The sequence below is a fragment of the Paroedura picta genome, chromosome 2 (assembly GCF_049243985.1).
Source record: "Paroedura picta isolate Pp20150507F chromosome 2, Ppicta_v3.0, whole genome shotgun sequence".
NCBI classification, from domain to species: Eukaryota; Metazoa; Chordata; class Lepidosauria; order Squamata; family Gekkonidae; genus Paroedura; species Paroedura picta.
In genome coordinates, this window is record NC_135370.1 from 10419943 (window position 1) to 10440118 (window position 20176).

At 42.4% G+C, this 20176-nt stretch overlaps 1 protein-coding gene across 2 annotated transcripts in view; it reads left to right on the forward strand.

Moving 5' to 3' along the window:
* BOLL (boule RNA binding protein) overlaps positions 1-20176 on the forward strand; it is a 36331-nt gene that overhangs the window by 7671 nt on the left and 8484 nt on the right. For both annotated transcript variants that reach the window (XM_077319341.1, XM_077319342.1), the window contains exons 3-10: positions 580-671; positions 1802-1856; positions 2810-2885; positions 4831-4958; positions 5864-5935; positions 12438-12485; positions 14044-14172; positions 15505-15603. In XM_077319341.1, the coding sequence (XP_077175456.1) occupies positions 580-671; positions 1802-1856; positions 2810-2885; positions 4831-4958; positions 5864-5935; positions 12438-12485; positions 14044-14172; positions 15505-15603 (699 nt within the window). The remainder of the gene's footprint in view (positions 1-579; positions 672-1801; positions 1857-2809; positions 2886-4830; positions 4959-5863; positions 5936-12437; positions 12486-14043; positions 14173-15504; positions 15604-20176) is intronic.

The following is a 20176-nucleotide window of genomic DNA, read 5'->3' on the forward strand; positions in this document are numbered from 1 at the left end:
TTTGTTTAGTTTTTATTAGTTGCAATTCTATGCCAATTAAGGTCTGTGATTGATTAGTTACAATTGATTTTAGCTTTGCTGAACTTACATTTTATTGTAAGTTAGCTTTGGAGTAGTGGGGCGGAATATAAGTTAGCAAATTAAAAACAATAAGAATTATGTTTTTAATGTAAGTACCAGTCCATTAGTGGCAGGTGCTTTCTTAGATGAGGACAGTTCTGCTCTGTTGCCTGCTGTGACAAAAGTGTGTTATCTAAAATCCTGGAAATTTTAAATGACTTCTGTTGCTTGTCAGTCTCACTCACTTGGTAGGGAAAACTGAGAAAAGGCATGAAAGATTACAACACAGGTATAGATGTTCTGTGATAATGTGAATGCACTGAACACCAAGTTCAGCCACCAAGGATATTGTCATAATGGGAGCAGCCAGTTTTGTTGGGGTACGGTGTAATTGCACTCTTGTGATTTTCTAAGCGAAGCTTAATGAAGGAAGTAAATATTCTGTTATAATTGTATCTTCACTGCAGTATTTGGTAAAGCAACCATTAACTTTTTTTGTTTTTGTTTTGCTTTTGCCAGACTAATGAGAATGACCTAAGGAAGTTTTTTTCCCAGTACGGCTGTGTTAAAGAAGTAAAAATAGTAAATGACAGAGCAGGAGTATCCAAGGGGTTAGTAGAGAAAGCATGTACAATACAGAAATCTTACTAGCTGATTCGGAATGTGAATTTTATTACTTTTAGTTTTAAAAGTCAACTGTATGTAAATATAAATAGTTTAGAATACTTATACAGGAAATGCTGTTACATATGCAATCCATATAGTATTCAGCAACAATCACCAGCTGTGGATTACCTATCAATATTTACATTATCACTATGATATTCAATCAAGAGAAACCTCTAAACTGGTCTAATGAGTATCTGTACTTTTCATTAATAATGTCATTCAGAGGTTAAATAGAGTTTTTAAATGCCTCATCATTGCAAAGAAAGAATATCTGATTTCCTTAATGGCATTTGTCATTCTCTTTAACCCTTTTCAGTAACTTAAGGTGATTTACTAGGCTGCTTATTATGTGGCACATTTTATTTATTAAGTATATACATATATTCCTACATCTGCTTTTCTCCCGAGGATCTCAGGATCCAGAGAAAGCAACAATATAAAAATGGTATAAAATAATTCAACAAGCAATAAATAAAGTCCTTCTTTGACACATTCAGTGCAGACCCTGGGAGTTGGGCTGGATCTCCTTATTAGAACACAAAGTTGCTGTGATGGCTAAGGGCTTTCCCCCCAGCTTTATTTAGCAGGAAAGTTAGCTTGCCCTTGAAGACCACCCAGACCAACTCCAGCTGGGCCAAAATTATTGCTTGGAGCTAGCTGTTCTGCACATTAATTTCTTCGTTGTCTGTTTCTGGGTTCAGTTCAAGGCACTGATGTTTACTATTCAAGCCCTTAATTTAACTGTACTCCCAGCACTGTTATTCCAGTATAAATCACTTCCCTGGAGTTGCTGTTTGTCTTAACGCAACAAATGTATAGCTACTCACATTTAGTGGGGTAAATAACCTCAACAGAATGGTCCAATTCCATTTTACTTCCTGTGGCTGCTGCTTGCAGAAACGTAAAGAGAAATGTAAAGATCTGGTGATCTTTGGTATATCCTGTAGTTTGGCCCTGAGACGCATTCACAACACATGATTCAAAAAGTTAAAAGTCAGGGTCCATTTGAATTAATGTATTTAAACAGAATATAATGCAGGGTAAGAAAAATAATCCACACTGTCTTGCTTAGGTATGGTTTCATCACATTTGAAACTCAGGAAGATGCGCAAAAGATTCTCCAAGAGGTAAAATAATGTTACATACATGTAAAAATATGCTGATACAAATACTTAATAATATCCATTGAAATTTGCTTTTGGTGTTATATTGACAGTATAAGAATGAATTTTCAACATAGTATCTCTTCTTTTGTCATTTCATAAAGTCTTATCCTGGATGCTTTAAGCTGATCCTGCATTGAGCAGGGAATTGTACTACATGGTCTGAATGGCCCCTTCCAACTCTATGGTTCAAGCCTATATAACAGGTTTTTTCAGCCTTTTGACTGTAGAGGTACTGCTGAAATATTTTCAGACTTTGAGGTACCAGGAAGTGATCAGATGGCCCCATCCCCCGGATGTGAGGAACCTCAGCCAGCAAAGATGTAAATGGCTGGGGGTCCACCCCTTTTCACCCCCTCCAGGCCCATCATTGGCCACTTTAGGAGGAGGCAGGTCAACCTGGCCAAATAAGGGTAGGAAAAAATTAAAAACTTTTTTCTCTCTTTGCTTGAAACAGGAAATGGCAGACACGTGTGTTGTATTTTTAACCATAGGTGACATTTATATACAGCAAACATACGTAAATGTTATACATTTCTGTATACTACAGATAGTTTGGTTGCCACATGTATGTATGAAAATAGTGAGCCTTTGCAACATATAAAAATATACTCTGACAATTATTTGTTTTATTGTAAAAAATCATGTCTGCACAGTTTGAATTAAGAACTTTCAAACTCACTGAAATCAGTTGGAAGACTAAATGCATCCATTGTTCAGACAAATATCTGCACAAATCATTAATCTGAATGTAATTGCTTGATATTAAACAAAGCACTTTACTCACACTTGACTCTGAGGTGCAGTGACAGATCTGAAAGTTGTCCTAACTGCCACATTCAGTTGCTGAATACTTTCAGTTAAAAAAGAAAAATACAAGAAAAATCACTGCATGCATTTTCCTTGTTTTGGTTTAGGCTGAGAAGCTAAATTATAAAGATAAGAAACTGAACATTGGTCCAGCAATAAGAAAACAACAAGTAGGGATTCCTCGTATGTATTTGCTTGCCTATTTTTTTCTTAGTTTTACTGAAGTAGCAACCATGATATAAAAGTTGAGGCCTATGCTACCAGCAGATAATGGTTCCCTCTGTGGCAGGAAGGAGCCCCTGGAGAGATTTGCCCCCTCCATCCATGAGACGTTAATGGGCAAAAGGAAACAATAAGAGCAAAAGGAAACAATAACTCCAAATTAATGCATAATTCACCAAAATCATGATTATAGACTACCTCTAGTTTGAATTTTAATAAGCAATTACACAACCTTAGTCCTTAGAGTTAACAGTCATGAGGCCAGCCGAGTTCCTGTTCGCCTCCAGCCCGTCATATGGGAGGGCACCTCCAGACCCTTTTGCCCTTTCCCTGGAAAAGTCTCCTTCCTGCATGTAGAGGACTTTGTGTATCTATTAAGCAGAGAGCAGTGTGAAACGCCCCACATATTTACTCCTCATTTTCAAATCTGAGGCATGTTTTTTATTAAGTAGATTATGTCATCCCAGTAAGTAGTTCATAGGTTGGATTATATCTCATGTATTTTAAATAACGGGAAATTATATCCAAGCGTGTCATATTACTTACAGTACAAGGACTTTTGGAAAAAGTTTGTACATACTTACTTATTCATACTTATTTATATACCGCTCTCCCTTGCGGCTCAGAGCAGTTTGATTAATATCCAATCCAAATATTTGGCAAGATGCATCACTTTCCTCATGAATGGAAGGAGATTCCCAGACGGCATAGGTGAGCTCTCCCCACCACTTCCTTGATGGGCCTACAATGAGTAGCAGAACACAACACAGTGTCTTCGGAGCGGACATGGAGTGTGGGTGGCTGTGGGGAGGAACAAGGCAGTTAGAACTACAGACAGGAGAGGCAGAGGGTTCTTCCGTCAAAGGTGATAGCTGAATGGCCTGACGAATAATGTCCAGCTGGAGATCATCGGAGAAAGGGGTCCTTGATGCCCTTGTGCACAATTTCCCCATATATGCAGTTGTGCACTGTTGGCCCGTTAGAACACACGGATGGGCGCCTGCAGCATCTTGCACATCCAAACTTAAACTGATCTGTCCCAGATTGAACTGATTGTGTCCCAATAAAACTTATTAGTGGAAACAAAAATTGTCTCTGGAAAGGGTAAGAGTGGCCTGCCCTGGTCCTGCTGGAGAGTTTGCCTACTAACTGACTCTGCTGCTTTGTTGGTTTCATTGCTTTTGTTAGATTTCACAAATATTTACAAAGAGCTATGGTTGAGGCCAGAAATAACACCTAGGAATGCTGGCCTCCCTGCCTAAAAGCCACCAAATGAACCAAATTCCGTGAGAACTGATTAGTCCCCTCCCCCACCCCGAGTTTTAATCTTTGGAAGAAGAGACAGCTTTTTAATTTCATAAAATTGATTTAAATTTTAAATTTAAATATAATTTAATTTAAATGTTTAATTATGTGATTTTTAAATTTATTTGTATTAATATTTTATTTCCAATGTATACCACCCTTAATCATCAAGGAAGGGAGGTATACAAGTCTAAAAATAAATATTTATACAACAGTTATTTTAAAATACAGCCCATTTAGTGTTTAATCAACATAGACCGTTTATGTACTGGGAACTTCACTGCCGCATCTCCCATGCAGGAGCAAAAATCAGGGGTGAATGAGGTGCACTGGGCCAAATGCTCCCCTTTGTGGATTCAGGAAGAGGTGGGGCAACCTGCCACAACTAAAACTCCAGCCTGCAGCCTGGCATGAAACCTCCAGTGCATAAACAGTCATACCTTGCAATTTGGCAGTTAAAAAAAATTCAGGCAACAAATATTCTGTTAGTATTTTCATCTACCTTTTTACAAATGAATTTTCATTGTTTTCAGCATTTCAATTGCATATGAGTTATTATCACTGCTTTTATCATCATCATTATTTATAATTATCACTGTAGGATCCAGCATAATGCCTGCAGCTGGTACTATGTACTTGACTACATCAACTGGATATCCTTACACATACCACAATGGTGTGGCTTATTTCCATACTCCTGAAGTTGCCTCTGTTCCACAGCCATGGCCTGTAAGTAATTCTTCTGTTTGAAATATTAAGATTCTGAGCACTGATTTGTTTTAATAATTTCTATTTTCTATTCTATAATTTCTATCCTTCCTTTTACTCCAGTGTTAACTCAAGGTAGCTTATAGACACTTAAAATATATATAGTCATTAGTTCTATGTATCCCAACTGGTATGAGTCTGTCTTATCATGGGAATTTTGCAACCTTTTAAGAATTCTTTGGTATTATCCTAAGTGACCATCATAATAGGTTTGTAGTATTTGCCTCTCTCTGACCTTTTCCACATGAGAAATTATCTAATGTGATATATTACCCTGTGTTAAAAATGTTTGGAAGAAAATGGCGTATCTATGAACAATCAGTAGACAACACATGTGGGCAACTCCAAACTGTAGCCTTTGTGTTAACGTTGGGGAATTTGTAATTTTGAAAACTGTTCAGAATATCAGGAGTGGTATGAGTCTTTCCACAACCACCCCGTTTAAAAAGAAGGTTAAATATAAAACAAAAAAAATGGGCCAGTTGACAATCATTTTGAAAGAATCATAGGTTCAAGTGGGTAGCTGTATTAGTCTGAAGTAATAGAACAAAATTTGGTTCCTTTAAAACAACTGGGCTTACTTCTGGGTATAAGTTTTTGTGTGCATTTCCTTCAGGTGGGCTGAAGGAATAGAATGCCATTTGAATCCAGTGGCACACTTAAGACCAACTAAGTTTCCTTCTGGGTATAAGCTTTCACGTGCATGTATGTGGAAGCTTCAAACATTGTTCTGAAAGAATCATAGCTATTTGATGAAATGGATCTATTTTTCAAAGTTCCGGTGCTTCAGTATAGTGCTTATTTGTCTAGTAATTTTTTTTAATGTTGGTTTAAAAAAATTTAATTTAATTTTCTCTCTTTTAAAGTCACGTTCTATTTCCAATTCCCCGGTAATGGTAGCTCAACCTGTATATCAACAACCTGCATATCATTATCAGGTAAAAATATCAGAATTCTGTTTGCAAATAACTTATATTTGAATTGGATTATGATTGATGTTGTAAAGATTTTAAAAATTGTCCATCTTTACTTTTAGTACTTTATGGTATTTTAATATGCTATATTTTATTTTATGTATTTTATTTTATTTATATTTTATTATTATCTTTATTCTAATACCACCCTCCCTTTTGGCTCAGGGTGGTTTACATTGGAAACTTTCATAAAACAATACAGTAAAGATTTTGACAAATATATAACATCTTTAACAATAAGAACTTGTATCGGTATAAAATCACTTTATTAACTTTCAGCATTCAGCTGCACTCTAATTCCATTTTCTTCTGTTGGTGCAGTTGATATTGGAAGGGGCCTCTGGGCTTTGGTTGAAGACTTGTTCACTTGTCTTGCTTGGTGGAAGAGTTCCCTGTTGCAGGTCCTGTGGAACTGTTTTAGCTCTGGCAGGGTCCTGATGTCTTCTGGGAGCTCATTCTCCCACGTGGGGCCCAAGACTCCTAGCTCTGGTCGATGACAGACGAGCTTCCCTGAGGCCAGGGATCACCAGTTTGTTGGTGTTGATGGAGCAAAATTCTCTTTGGGGGGACATAGGTAGAGAGGCAGTTTCTCAAATACTCAAGGCCCAGATGGCGGGTGGCCTTGAAGGTGATTACCAGAACCCTAAGTCAACTGGTAGCCAGTACAGCTGTTTGAAGTGTGAGCCAGATGTGGGCCTCCAAGGTGTTCCTGTAAGAACCCTGGCTCCTGCATTCTGCAACAGTTGAAGTTTCCGGATCAAGGATAAGGGTATGCCTGTTTAGAACGAGTTGCAGAAATCCAGTCTAGAGGTGACCATCACCTGGATCACTGGGGCCAGGTATGGCGCTAGTAGCTTAGTTAGGCACAGATGAAAGAATGCCAGCCAAGCTACTCTTGTAATCCCCCATGGAGAGGGGAGAGGGAAGTACCCCCATGGAGAGGGAAGTACCAAAGATCCCGCTTAGGTTCCTAGATTAATGTGCAACTGACAGTTGTACCCCATCTAAATCGGGCAGTCATGCTTCCTTGCCTGGCCCTTCCCTACCGAACCGCAGGACCTCCATCTTTGAAGGATTAAGCTTCAGACAGTTTTGCTTGAGTCAGCTTGTCACTTCTTCCAGACATCTGGCTAATGAGTCTGGGGGGAGATTCAGGATGGTCATCCATCATGAGGAAAACCTTTGTCGTATTGAGGGGGGTATTCTTAGCCAGGCCTTCAGTCTGTAGTAGTCTGACCTTGGAATGGGGTTAGCCACTATCAGCTTCACTTCCAGTCCTGCTCCGAAGATCAGATCCAGGGTATGGCTTGCCTGATGGGTGGGGCCAGTGACAAACAGAGAGTACCAATGTCACCATGCCTGACACCAGGCCCAGCCCATTTTGGGAGGATGGCAGCTCGGCATGGACATCGATGGCACAGGAAGGGGTCTGAAGGAGCAATCCTCCTGGGTTAGAATTGCCAGTCTTCCTCCATGTCCCACAGTCTGCAACTGATGGAGGACAGAGAACCCAGCAGGGACAGCTCTTTTAAGACAACTGTTTCGTCCTCCCTGATCCAGGTTTCCATGACGCACAAGAGGTCTGTTTCCTGTTCTGCAAAGTAGGTTTACCGTGTGTTGGTCTTATTATTGATCGATCTACCATTGCACAGCATTAGCGTCAGAGGTGGTTTCTTCCCCTTAGCCTCCAGCCCTGAGTACCGATTGAACAGAGATTGGAAGGGGTCCAAGCATCTTGTACCTCTTATACCGTATCCTCCCACCGCCCTTCCCCATATGATTGGAATCCCTGATCCCCTTGGTCCCTCCTTTTTGTCTCCTTGATTCTGCTCTGATCTTGTATATTTATGTGTTAGCTCCGGTCGTCTTGACTGATATCTCAGGCTATTTTGTTACCTAATTAAGTATTTGTTTCCTTGGCTAGTAGGGTTTTGTTTTAATTTTTGTATTGGATTCAAGTTGATTGTTCATTTTTCAGGGTTATAGTTGTAAAGAGGTTGTCTGGGTTTGTCTTGCGGGAATCATTGTGATAATTGATTGGTAATTTATTAGAGGTTGTATAGGTTTGGCTTGGGTGCATTCAGGAATAGATAGATATGGGTATATTGGCCTATGATTTGTGTGGCTGCGGCTTGTTGGGAGGCAGTTTGGCACGCTAGTAGTTGTTCATGTGTTTTTTGTTTATCCCCACATCTTTAGGCCAGCTCTGGCTGTTTTTTAAGCCAGAGAGTTGTCCTGCTTTTGGTTGGTATTTAGGTAATGTACTTCCTTCTCCTTCCCCACCTAGCTTTTATGGCTTTTCCTTTTCCTTCATCCAAATAATTTATATATATGTTGAACAACACAGAGCCCAGGACAGATCCCTGAGTCACTCCACTCATCACTCCTCTCTAAGAAGATGACAAACCATTTACAAGCACCCTTTGAGTGCTATCTGTCAACCTGTTCTCGATTCTCCTAACATTAATAGGACCATACTGCATTTTACCAACTTGTCAATAAGAATATCACGTGGAACCTTATCAAAAGCCTTACTGAAATCATAAACCTATGTCCACATCATTCTCAAGATCTAGCATGGTAGTAACTTTCTCAAAAAAAGAGATAAAGTTAGTCCGACATGACTTGTTCCTGAGGAAGCCATGCTGACTCTTAGTAAGTAGAGCCATCTGCTCTAGCTGCTCAAGGACCTTCTATTTGAAGATTCAGTTCAGTTCAGTTCTGAACTGAACTATTTGAACTGAACTATTAAACAGAACTATTGAAAATTGAACTGATCTGAACTATTTGAAGATTTGTTCTAAAATTTTGCTAGCTATAAACGTCAAGCTGGTGGGTCGGTAGTTACTCAGATCCTCCTTTTTCCCCTTCTTGAAGATGGGGACAACATTTGCTCACCTCTGGCACATCACCTGTTCTTCACTTATGGTTGCTATGATTGACGTCAAGAGCTTTGGTTGTGCAAGTATCCAGCTACATAATGCTTTTGTGTGTGTTCCTCTGTGATATTCCCATTTGAGTAGGGAATTATGGTCTATATTAGCGATCCCCAACCTGTGGGCCGCAGACCACATGTGGTCTGTCGACTAATTGGAGGTGGGCCGCGAAGGACACCCCCCCCCCCGGCCCTTTACAACACACTTCAGGTGTCATTGACTCCCATCATTCCCAGATGGGACTATCTCGTTGCAGAGAAACAAGCTCAGGGTTCCCATTGATTTGTCATTGTCATGAGTTAAAATTTCCATGAAAATAAAATGTTCCTTATGTTCATTGTTGTGGTGTGTCTGTATCTTATTTTGAAGGGATGTTAAACATTACCATAGCGACCAGAGAGCGTTAGGGCAGTGGTTGAGAGTAGAGGAGTAAACTACCCCCCCACACACACACACACACACACCAGGCCTCAGTAAAATTGTCAAGCGTTGAGTGGTCCCCGGTGATAAAAAGGTTGGGGACTACTGGTCTATATGGATGGATTCTAAAGAAAAGGAAGGAACAGAATTATTAAATTATCTCCTTCAGGTAAATCTGACTATTTGCACAGTACTCCAAGGGTCTCTAACTTACTGGCCTTCCTCTTTTTGCCCACAAGAACCATGTGGGGGTAGGACTACAGGTACAGTCACCCTGCAAATGTCCAGGGCAGAGTGTGGATTTGGAGCATTGTCTCCCAACTGGGAGCATTATGCTCTACCACTATAGCACATACAACTATGGGGCCCACGAGGATCCCCTTCCCGTTTTCACAGGATGGGATGCCTTCTTGTTCCCCCACGGGGTTCCTAGACACGGTGTGTACAAATTCAAAATGGACAGTGCATACGACATGTCCCAAGCACCCTATGGTCTAAGCAGAGGGTGTTTCCGACTGCTAGGGGATTTGCCTCAATGCAAATTCATCATCTCCCTGACAGGCCAGAATTCTGGTTCAGATGGTGGCGATATTATTATTAATAATAATAATAATAATAATAATAATAATATCCCGCCTCCCCCGAAGTACTTCTACTATCACCTATTGGTCAGACAATTATGTCCGCATATTCTATTATTTACTAGATTCCAATATTGGGTAGGTTGGGGGTGTTGATGGTAGGTCACTAACATTCCTCTTGTCAGGTTTTCAATAGTGAAGTGCTTCCAGACCAGAACCCTGGGGCAGTGTGTTTATAACTCAGCCACTAAAGTTCACTTGGATGCTTCCCTGCCCGATATTTACATGTGGGGGGGGGGGGTTGTCGGTCCTTGCTTCCAATGAGGCCCTGAGGTCTCCATGAAATTCTGAAGGTATATATCCCTTTCTTTATCTGAGATTACACCGGCAGGTATGGGATTAACACTAGGGTTCTGTGCAGCGGCGTCCGAATCGACCATTCCTGGCTGACGCGGGGAAGGAGGGGAGGTGCGGATGCTGGTGCATTACTCGGCGCGCGCACGCAGGCATGGAGCGGAGCAGCACTGGCTGCGGCAGCCTGGAACAGCCGATTCGGATGTCGCCGCACACAACCCTAGTTAAGACTAAAAGCAGTTTCTCTCCCAAGTGGTATCTGTGTAACTCCAAGGTCAGGAGGTCTCCCTCTTGTCCTTTTTTCTTGTTCATACATCTAGCTTATAATACAGAGGGCTCTGTTTACAAGAGATGTTTCAGGATCCTACTGTTTTAGTTTAGCAGTTTTAGGCTGCTAATCCAGTCTTGAAATGGATATACCTCGATAAAGATACTTTAATGTCTGATAAGCTGTTTCTTAAACTGGCTTAATCTTGGTCTCAGGTAGATGGCCCTATTGGTGTCTCTCTGCATTAGTCATATGCTCAGAATTTTTCTTCTCTAGTCTTCACAGCTAGATAGCTTCTAATGGACATCTGTGGTGGATGACCTGGTCAATGATCCAAATTTGTCCACTGCTATATTATAGATGTCAACTCCTAGAGAGAGGTTCTGTGGGTAGAGCGGGATTTCAATCTATTTTTCCACAGTATATGCCCACACTCTCCTCCAGGGTGAGAGATCTTGCTAGTCTCCCAGGTGTGACTGCACAGAAGCCACAAAGATAAAAGCAGGGTTGCACTTACCTGTAACTGTTGTTCATTGAGTGGTCTTCTGTGCAGTCAAAAAACCCTCCCTTGTTCCCCACTGTGGGCCACTGATGATTGATTGACTTGCCTGTTCTGACAGCAAGAAGGAGAACTGAGGGGAGAGAGCTAATTCCTCCCACATCACATGATTTTGGGTTGGAAAGTCACCCTCCATGAGGGGTGGGGTGAACACTTTGGGGAGCTTCTACATTTTTTTAATATATACCCTATATACTCACATATCAGCCTAGTTTTTCAGCACCTTTTTCACAATGAAAAAACCCTCCTGGCTTATACATGGGTATATACGGTAATTGAAATAAAAGCCTTCTCCAATCAGCCAATCATTGCATTGCCTTTTGCAAATGTATACTACAAACTGAGCTTCCTCTGACTTGTGTTTCTTTCAAAAGTTGATTTTTGCAGTTCTTTCAGTGTTCAGTTTTACAGTTCTTTATTTCAGTGTTTTGCTCTGGGGGGACACTGCAGTTGTAGTTAGAGTTGTCCATTCTCCCAGTTTGGTAGCTGTTGTACTTGTTGTAGTAGGTTGCCAAATTCAGGTACTGTTGTTCTGCCCTGGTTTGCTGACCTGGGGGGCACTGTTTGGTTTTCCTGCCAGAGTTGTTCTCACAGAGCAGTTCTGTCAGAGCTCTCTCAGGTGTCTGGCATCAAGAGAGGAAGGGAAGGCAATTGTAAGCCGCTTTGAGACTCCTTTGGTTAGTGAAATCGGAGTACAAAAACCAGCAGATATTCATCCTCTTGACTTTTCTGTATTTGTTGGAGAGGAGGCTGGATGGGAGAGCCTGTGATGATGGAGCATTTCCCACCTTCAGCTTATATGCGGGTCGGCTTATATGCGAGTATGTACGGTAGCTTGCTAACTCCATTTCCATGGCAGGCTCTGCAAAGATGCAGATTCTAGGTGTGACTACACAGAAGACCACTAAATGAATAACAGTTACAATTAAGTGCAACCCTGTTTTCATCCTCCTCCTTGGTTTCAATGTATAGATTATGATTTTTCTGTTGCTGGCTGATAAGGGGTTTTGTTATTGAATTAGCTGTTTGCTGTTGTCAGTTTTGCTGTTGTCAGTTTCTTTCCAGGATTATGTGGGATTAATTTTCTTTTAATTAGTCCTCTTTTTGTTTAGTTCACCAGATTATTGTTTTCTGATTTTGGCCAGATTTGATGGCTATTTGATTGGTATTTTTGGTGGCTTGAATGTTTTATGCAGGCGCTGTCTGGTTATGCAACTACTCCGGCCACCATCTTCTGGAGTATTCAACCAACCATCATCATTGGTCTTATTTTATCAGCTGCATACATGCTAGAGCTTAATGTTGCAGTAATCTTTTTTGCAAACTATCTTGTTTTCAATTGCTATAGGCTCCAGCACAGTGTCTTCCAGGACAGTGGCAGTGGAGTATTCCACAGGTAATGTATTCGGTACTCATTACCTGTTTGTTTATTACATTTACATTCTGCTTCCTCCAGCTAATTCAGGGCAGCATTCGTAATCTCAAATGGAAATTTGTGGCAGGAAGGGTCGGCCGGTTTCAGTCCCCTTGCAAAGTCCCCCTTTATCTCAGTGCCCCTCAGTACACTGGGGGGCGGGGGGCGGGTTAGGAAGGTACCATCTTCTGTAAAGCCTCTCTTAGTTTCTCCTCCTCTAGATTCAGGAGTTAGTGCATTTTCCTTGGTCTGCTCCAGCCTGGTACCACCTGCAGCCCATACATGCTCCTGCCCTCCTGAAAGAAAGCCCTCTCCCCCCTCAAGGCCCTGTCCTGGGCCAATACATGCAGGCTGATTTCCAGGTCACCAGGCAGTGATTCTGAGAAGCCTCAGTCAGATGTGTATTGGGCTAGTAGGCCTTAAAGGAGCCCTGAGTCATGCACTGCCCCCTCCCTCAACTTGCAGTTACTGCCTGATGGAATAGGGGATCAGATCTCCTGTGTACAAAACAGAGTTGTAATAATATTTGCCAATCACTGCAAAGGCTGGAGCTTTACCAATTTAGGTTGCATTCACATCATTTGATTAGTTCATGTTCATCCTTCTCCACAGAAGAAATTGTGAGCAGCAAAAGCCACTTCTGCTTCTGTCTGCTGCAGTTTCCCCATCTGGATTCCACTTTGGGGGATGGGGGAAATGTTGGTATGTTCTTACTTCTGAAGAACAACATTGAAGAACATGGAACTGGGGCAGGATGCCTGGGTGAAAATTGAGCTTCTCGCCGTGTCTTTGGCTAGTTTGAGGGATTAAGAACATAAAACGAGCCCTGCTAGATCAGACCAGTGGTCTATCTAGTCCAGCATCCTGCTTCAAATGGAAGTTAACCAATTCCTCTGGGCAGCCAACAACAGGCCCTGATGTTGCCTCCTGGTTCTGGGATTAAGAGGATTAGTACTTCTGAATGTGGAGATTCCCCTCAGTCACCATGCCTAGTAGCCGTTGACAGACTTATCCTCCATGACTCTATCGAATCCTCTTGGAGTTGATCATACCTGTGGCCATCACAACATCCTCTGGCAGCGAATTACACATTTTAATATTTCTCTCTGCCAAATAGTATTTCCTTTTATATATCCCAAACAAGGACAGATTGCCTTTATTTTGAGTCAGAATTGCAGGAATCATTTCCAGGTGAGGGCAAAGTATGGTCAACCTGCTGGTGAGAGTAAGAAAACAATAAAAAGGCAGGAGACTGAAACGGAGGCAGGCTTCTGCATCTTCCCTCCATCACTGTTAGTTTGAATGCCCAGCCAAGAGGTAAACTGTTTTCTTTCATCATATGTTTTGCAAATGAGGCAGTAATATTGGCATGGCTGAGTGTAGGTCATCTGTGTTCTAACTGTACTTAAAAAATATTCTGGTAGTAGTTGTTTCAATTCTCTATGGGAATTTAGTGTTAAAGTGCATCTCTAATCTTAACTCTTCTGAGAACTGAGCGAGATAAAACTCTTAACTAAATATTTGTTTCTTTTTTATTCAGTCTCCTGCCTCTCCCACCTCATTCTTTTATCTGCACCCTTCTGAAATTACTTTCCAGCCACTGGAGATTACACAGGATGGTGGATGTGTACCTCCCCCTCTTTCTCTAATCGAAGCTGCAATTCCAGAGGTACTTACATTGGGTAAACTACTAGTGGAATGCATCCACCCTAGAAGAGTGATTCTTTCTAGACTAACTAATTGGATAAAGTACATAGTAAATATACGGAGAAAGCACTTGCTCATAACTGAACACTTCAGAATTCCTTGGGATCCTTTTGAGAGAAAATCAAGCCATCAGAGGGCTGATCTGTCCCTCTCTTCACCACAAAGTAGCTTGTGTGGCAGTCATTGATTTCTTTGATTGATTGATTGATTGATTGATTGATTGATTGATTGATTGATTGATTTGATTTATATTCCGCCACTCTCCGTAGACTCGTGGTGGGTTACACAAAAAACAAAACCTCCTTAAAACAGTCATAAATCCACAATACTATAAAAACACATAAAAGAGCAGCATAATCCCCAATCCTTCCTCAATCTACAGTCAACTATCACAGGCGTAGGATCGCAGAGTGGTATAGCGTTGGCCAGGGGAGGGGCCCCAGCTGTCCCTGAAACCCAGCCTCAACCAAAGACCTGGCAGAAGAGCTGTTTTGCAGTCCCTGCGGAACTGAGACAATTCCATTAGGGCCCTCAGCTCTTCCAGGAGCTCATTCCACCAGGTTGGGCCAGGACCAAAAAAGCCCTGGCCCACGTCAAGGCCAGGCATGCTTCTCTGGGGCCAGAGATTTTAGAGCTTGTTTACCAGATTTTATGATATTTACAAAATTTGCATCCTGCCTTTTTGCCCTCATCAGGTCAACCCAACCTGTTAATGTCTTAAAAGCCTTTTAAACCAAACAAAAGCATTTCATTCAAAAATTAAATTAAATTGAAATGCACATACCATACAATAAAATAAACTTATGTAAAAACAATTCAGAAACAGGAGAGGGAGAAGAGTTTTCCAAATGTTGCAACTAAGCTCAAGTATATTTTTCCAATAACCCCCCCCCCCCTTCCAGTGGATACTAACACAGTTTTTTCCTGTTTCTTTTGCATGGAGTTAAAAACAGGTGCATATATGTTTGCAAAGAATGTGTATAAAAGAAGGGTCAGGCAGTGGTTTGTCCCAGAAGTGTCAGGGCTGGTTACTACACTATATCTGATGGCAGCAAGCCAAATAAGAATATTAGAAGAACCCTGCCAGATCAGACCAGAGGCCCATTTAGTCCAGCATTCTGTCTCACACAGTGGCCAACCAGTTCCTCTGGAGGCCGCCATTATATCCTCTGGCAGCAAATTCCACATTTTAGTCATGCTATATTTCCTTTTTTTTCATGCATGTTAGTTGGTTTATTTTACCTTATATTTATTCTCCATGTGTTTATTTTTTAAATACTTGTTCGCTTTCTAGCCATATTCTGATCATGGAGTTCAAGCAGCCTATCACCAAGTTTATGCTCAAAGTGCCATTGCCATGCCAGCCCCTGTGATGCAACCGGAGTCTATTAAAGTAAGATCTGTGATCTTTGTTTTGTTACATTTTCCTATGTATCTTACTTGGGAAAAAAGCACATTGCAAGCTGGGAAAGTGGTAACATTAAGAAACAATGCCATTTTTCCATACAGAAGAAGAAGTGTTGTTTGTCTCATCTGTTCAGTTACTTCATTCATGCCGCTCTACTTTGGGGAGTCAAAGCGGCTTACCTTTTCCCCCTCTTGCGTTGTATTTTTACAATAACCTTGTGATGTAGGTGAGGCTGATAGTGTGTGAGTGAGTGTCCTCAGGCCCCCTAGCAAGTGTCCATGGCAGAACAGGGGTTCAAACCTGGGTTGTAAACCACCTTGAACTTTTGGAAAGCTGGAGTAAAGTTATTTAATTTTTTTAAATTAAAATTTAATTTCTTTACATTAGATTAGATTAGATTCTTTATTTACGGTCATTGACCAGCATCAACGTATCTACAAACCACATACATTGTTACAGCGTTTTAACGGTCAGGACACTCAGCATCAGGGAATAAACAAAACCACAAACATTAATACAGCATTTTGACAGTCAGGTCATTCAGCATCAACAGTAACCAAAGATTTCTGCACTCTGCTGGCAGTGTAGCAAAACTTTGCCACCGTGTAAGAAATAGAGTTCTCTTTATCTGCAAGCAAAGTGACAATTAGATGATCATCTGTAACTTCAGGGAACCTAGATAGCAAGGGCAAGATTAAACGGCTTTTAGCAACCCTATAAAAGTCACATTATAATATAATGTGGGCAGTCAACTCAATTGCACCTGAATTGCAAGGGCATAGTAGGTCCTCTATAGGCACACGCTGCAGTCTTCCACTTAGCAGTGCTTATGGGAATGTATTGAACCGAGCCTTCAAAAAAGCCCATTGAAATTTAGAAAAGGTGATATGTGTTAGACATGGTACAGTAGAAAATCCCTCCCAGGGCTTATTTCTTTAAATTAAAAAATGCACCATGTGTCTTCAATCACTATGTTACAGTTTGAAATTCTATTTTTGTTTATTTACTTATTTATTTATTGTATCTCTATACCGCCCTCCCGTGAGGCTCAGAGCAGTTTACATAAATCATGAATAATATACATATCATACCAGTAATAACAATAACAGTCACAACAGTGGGTTCCAGGTTGAACAGCATGGATTATAACAATTTATAATACAACAATCACTTTCATAAAGTCTAATATAAACCTATGGGAGGCTGGCTTAGGTTCAGATCAGGGGGGGTGTCTGGAGGGCCAGCGGATGTTATTAGTTTGGACTGTCTTTATCAAATGTCTCGTGGAGGAGCTCCCTTTTACAGGCCCAGTGGAATTTTGGGAGTTCAGGCAGGGCCCTGATGTCTTCAGGGAGCTCTTTCCACTAGGTGGGGGCCAGGACAGAGAAAGCTGTGGCCCTGGTTGAGGACTAACACGCTTCTTTGGGGCCAGGGATCACCAGCCAGTTGGAGTTGGTGGAGGATTCTTGGGGGTATAGGCAGGGAGGCGGTCTCTCAGATACACTGGGCTCAGGCCACGTATGGTCTTGAAGGTGATTACCAAAACCTTAAGCCCGATCTGAAATTCAACTGGGAGCCAGTGGAGTTGTTGGAATGCTGGCCAGAGATGTGCCCTCCCCAGTGTATTTGTGGGGATCCTGGCCACAGCATTCTGGACCAGTTGCAGTTTCTGGATCAAGGGGAAGGGCAGGCCTGCATAGACCAAGTTGCAGAAGTCTAGTCTAGAGGTGACCGCCACATGGATCACTGTGGCTAGATGTTCTGGGACCAAGTAGAGTGCTTGGCTTGGTGCAGATGGTAGAAAGCGTGTTGTGCTACTCTCACGACCTGAGCCTCTATGGAAAGAGAGGCATCGAGGCTCACACCCAGGTTTCTGGTGGAGTAAGGAACTGTTAGTTGTACTCCATCCAGGTTGGGTAAGTGCGCTTCCTTGCATGGTTCCTTCCTACCCAGCCACAGAACATCCGTTTTTGAAGGGTTGAACTTCAGATGACATCTCGTCACTGCTTTCAGGCATCTGGCTAGGGATTCCAGGGGAGAATCGGGGTGGCCATCTATTAGGGGAAAGAGCTGGGTTTCATCTGCATATTGATGACACCCGAGCCCAAGCTTCTGCACCAGCCGAGCAAGATGGCGCATGAAGATATTAAATAGGATTGGAGAAAGAATTACGGATGTGCATTTTTGTGTTATCCACTTTTTTCCTGTAGAGGGTGCCATCTCCTCAATGTCATCAGTAACTGAAATGCAGTTAGGACAAAACAGAACATTCTGAAAAGTTACCACAGAAATAGTTTCGAGAATGCCACTCTTAATCACTACACCGTAAGGCAGAGAGAGAGACCCAAGATCAACCAGCTGGCTGCACATGGTAAAGGTGATTAGGTCATGCATCTACTAGCTCCAGGCAGGGCTAATGCAAACTAGTATGCCTCTCCAGGATGAATGGAATGTCCCTTCCAGTCTCTTTCGCCCTGCTGCTCCAACAGGATGTTCAGAGCACCGCTCTTCAACCTGTCTGTAATAGCCTATGATTGGCTATGGAGACAGAACGTAATCTATGGATCTGGCTAGAAGAAAGGAAACCAAAGGAGTCTCTCTGGCCCTGAACAGTCAGAAGAGAGAGAAGTCTTGTATAAACCTCACCCCCTGTCCATATACTGGGCCCAGGAGAGGGCTCGTCACATGGCCTGAAGGAAGATATTGAAGAAGCCAAAAGGAAAGATCGGCCACAGGCTCCCAACGCGTTGGAAAGCGTAGGTTCCTGCAGTGTGGTGAGGCGGTCTTCTGGGCCCAGGGAATTTCCTAACTGCTTGTTCCCTCAATGTGAAGTTTTTTCAATTCCCCCAGAGTAAAGATTTTTAATTCAACAAGCTCCATCGAGTGTGCCAGGCCAGCCTGCAACACAGGGGACACCAAAATGGTGACTGCACAGTTTTTCCTCATCTTTCTTACTCCTCCTCCCACAGGATTGGCAACCTTCTTGGCTCCAACATCAGCCGATCTGCCCACTGGCAACCACTTCTTAGCATGTATAGGGGGTCACTCTGAGGCAGCTACTGGCAGCAGCATGAAAGGAAGTGCTGGGACACATTTTAAATAGGGTGGAGGCAGACATGGAGATAGGCAGAGCTCTTTTTCTCTCCCTTCTTGGAACTGTCCTGGGGAGGCAAAGACCAAGATGGACACATCCCCAGACCCTTCAACAGCGAGTGTCCCTCACCCCAGCTCAGAAGGAGCAGGGATGGAAAAAGACACTGAAGGAATCACTGCCAGAGGTTTCCCTTACCCCTTTTTGGTAAGAGCAGTGGGGGAGGAAACTGCTGTGGAAACCACAAACATGCATCCAGAAATAGTGCGGCACAGTGGTTTTTGTGGAAGCAGCTGTACAAAAAGTCTATGGGACAGTGGTGCAGAGTGCAGCAGCGAAGCCAACCCAGGTGGTAGGCACAGCGCTCTGGTAATATCCAGTGCACAGCACCAGAACATGGGTGGGGGGCTACGTAAACAGGACCCCTTTACAATCCAGGTCCTTTCGGATCCTCAGGACTAAGGGTGGGAATGAGAAATTTGGTAAGCCTGCCATTTTTTCTTTTGTTTTCCTGCCTGTATAACTCCAACCTGGATGGTCTGGGGCAGGGGTAGTCAAACTGTGGCCCTCCAGATGTCCATGGACTACAATTCCCATGAGCCCCTGCCAGCATTTGCCATCTCGTCAGCATTTGCTGGCAGGGGCTCATGGGAACTGTAGTCCATGGACATCTGGAGGGCCGCAGTTTGACTACCCCTGGTCTGGGGCATTGGGCCTAACAAAGTTTTCTCCTGTCCTGTATGGATGGCTACTAAACTGTGGGGAACTCCAGGAAAACAGAGGGAGCCACAAAAAACTGCCTAACAGTTGTGATTCGTGGCAATAGAGGAATTCTTTGACATTGTTAGAACAAGTTCTCTCCCTGTCCTCCTGATATTGGCTACTCTACCTCATCAGCAACAGGATTGTCTGGCCACAAGAAGGAGAAGACAAACTGGTAAGGGGACTTCCTCCCCACAGTTGTCATAGTATTCAGGAGGAGGATAGAACTCTACAGATAATTAGGTAGAGATGGATGAGACCGCTGCAAAGCATTTGAGTGAAAATTTTGAGAAGGTGCGGAAAGCTCAGTAGACAATCCTAGGTGAGGGGGGTGTCCTTACATTCAGTTACTGAGAGGTGTTACAGGTTCCACCATGAGGTGAGAGAAGACCTAAAAGATGCCTTCAGGAGATACCCTATGGCAGTGCTACACTGTGGCACTGTGTAGATACCCTATGGCAGAAGCAGTATGGTTAGAGGGTGGGGGAGTATGTTCTCCAAGATCCTGTGGACAGCTGCATAAAAGACATCTTAGAAAGCGACCTTGGTGACCATCCAATGAGGACATTTTGTATAAAAGTAGCAATAGCAATTGCAATAAAAAATGATGAGACCAGATTAGGCTGGTTAAAATATTTAAAAGTATTTTACTAGACTACCAGAGTAGGGGAAACAAGAAAAACATAATTTCCTATAGCTCATCAA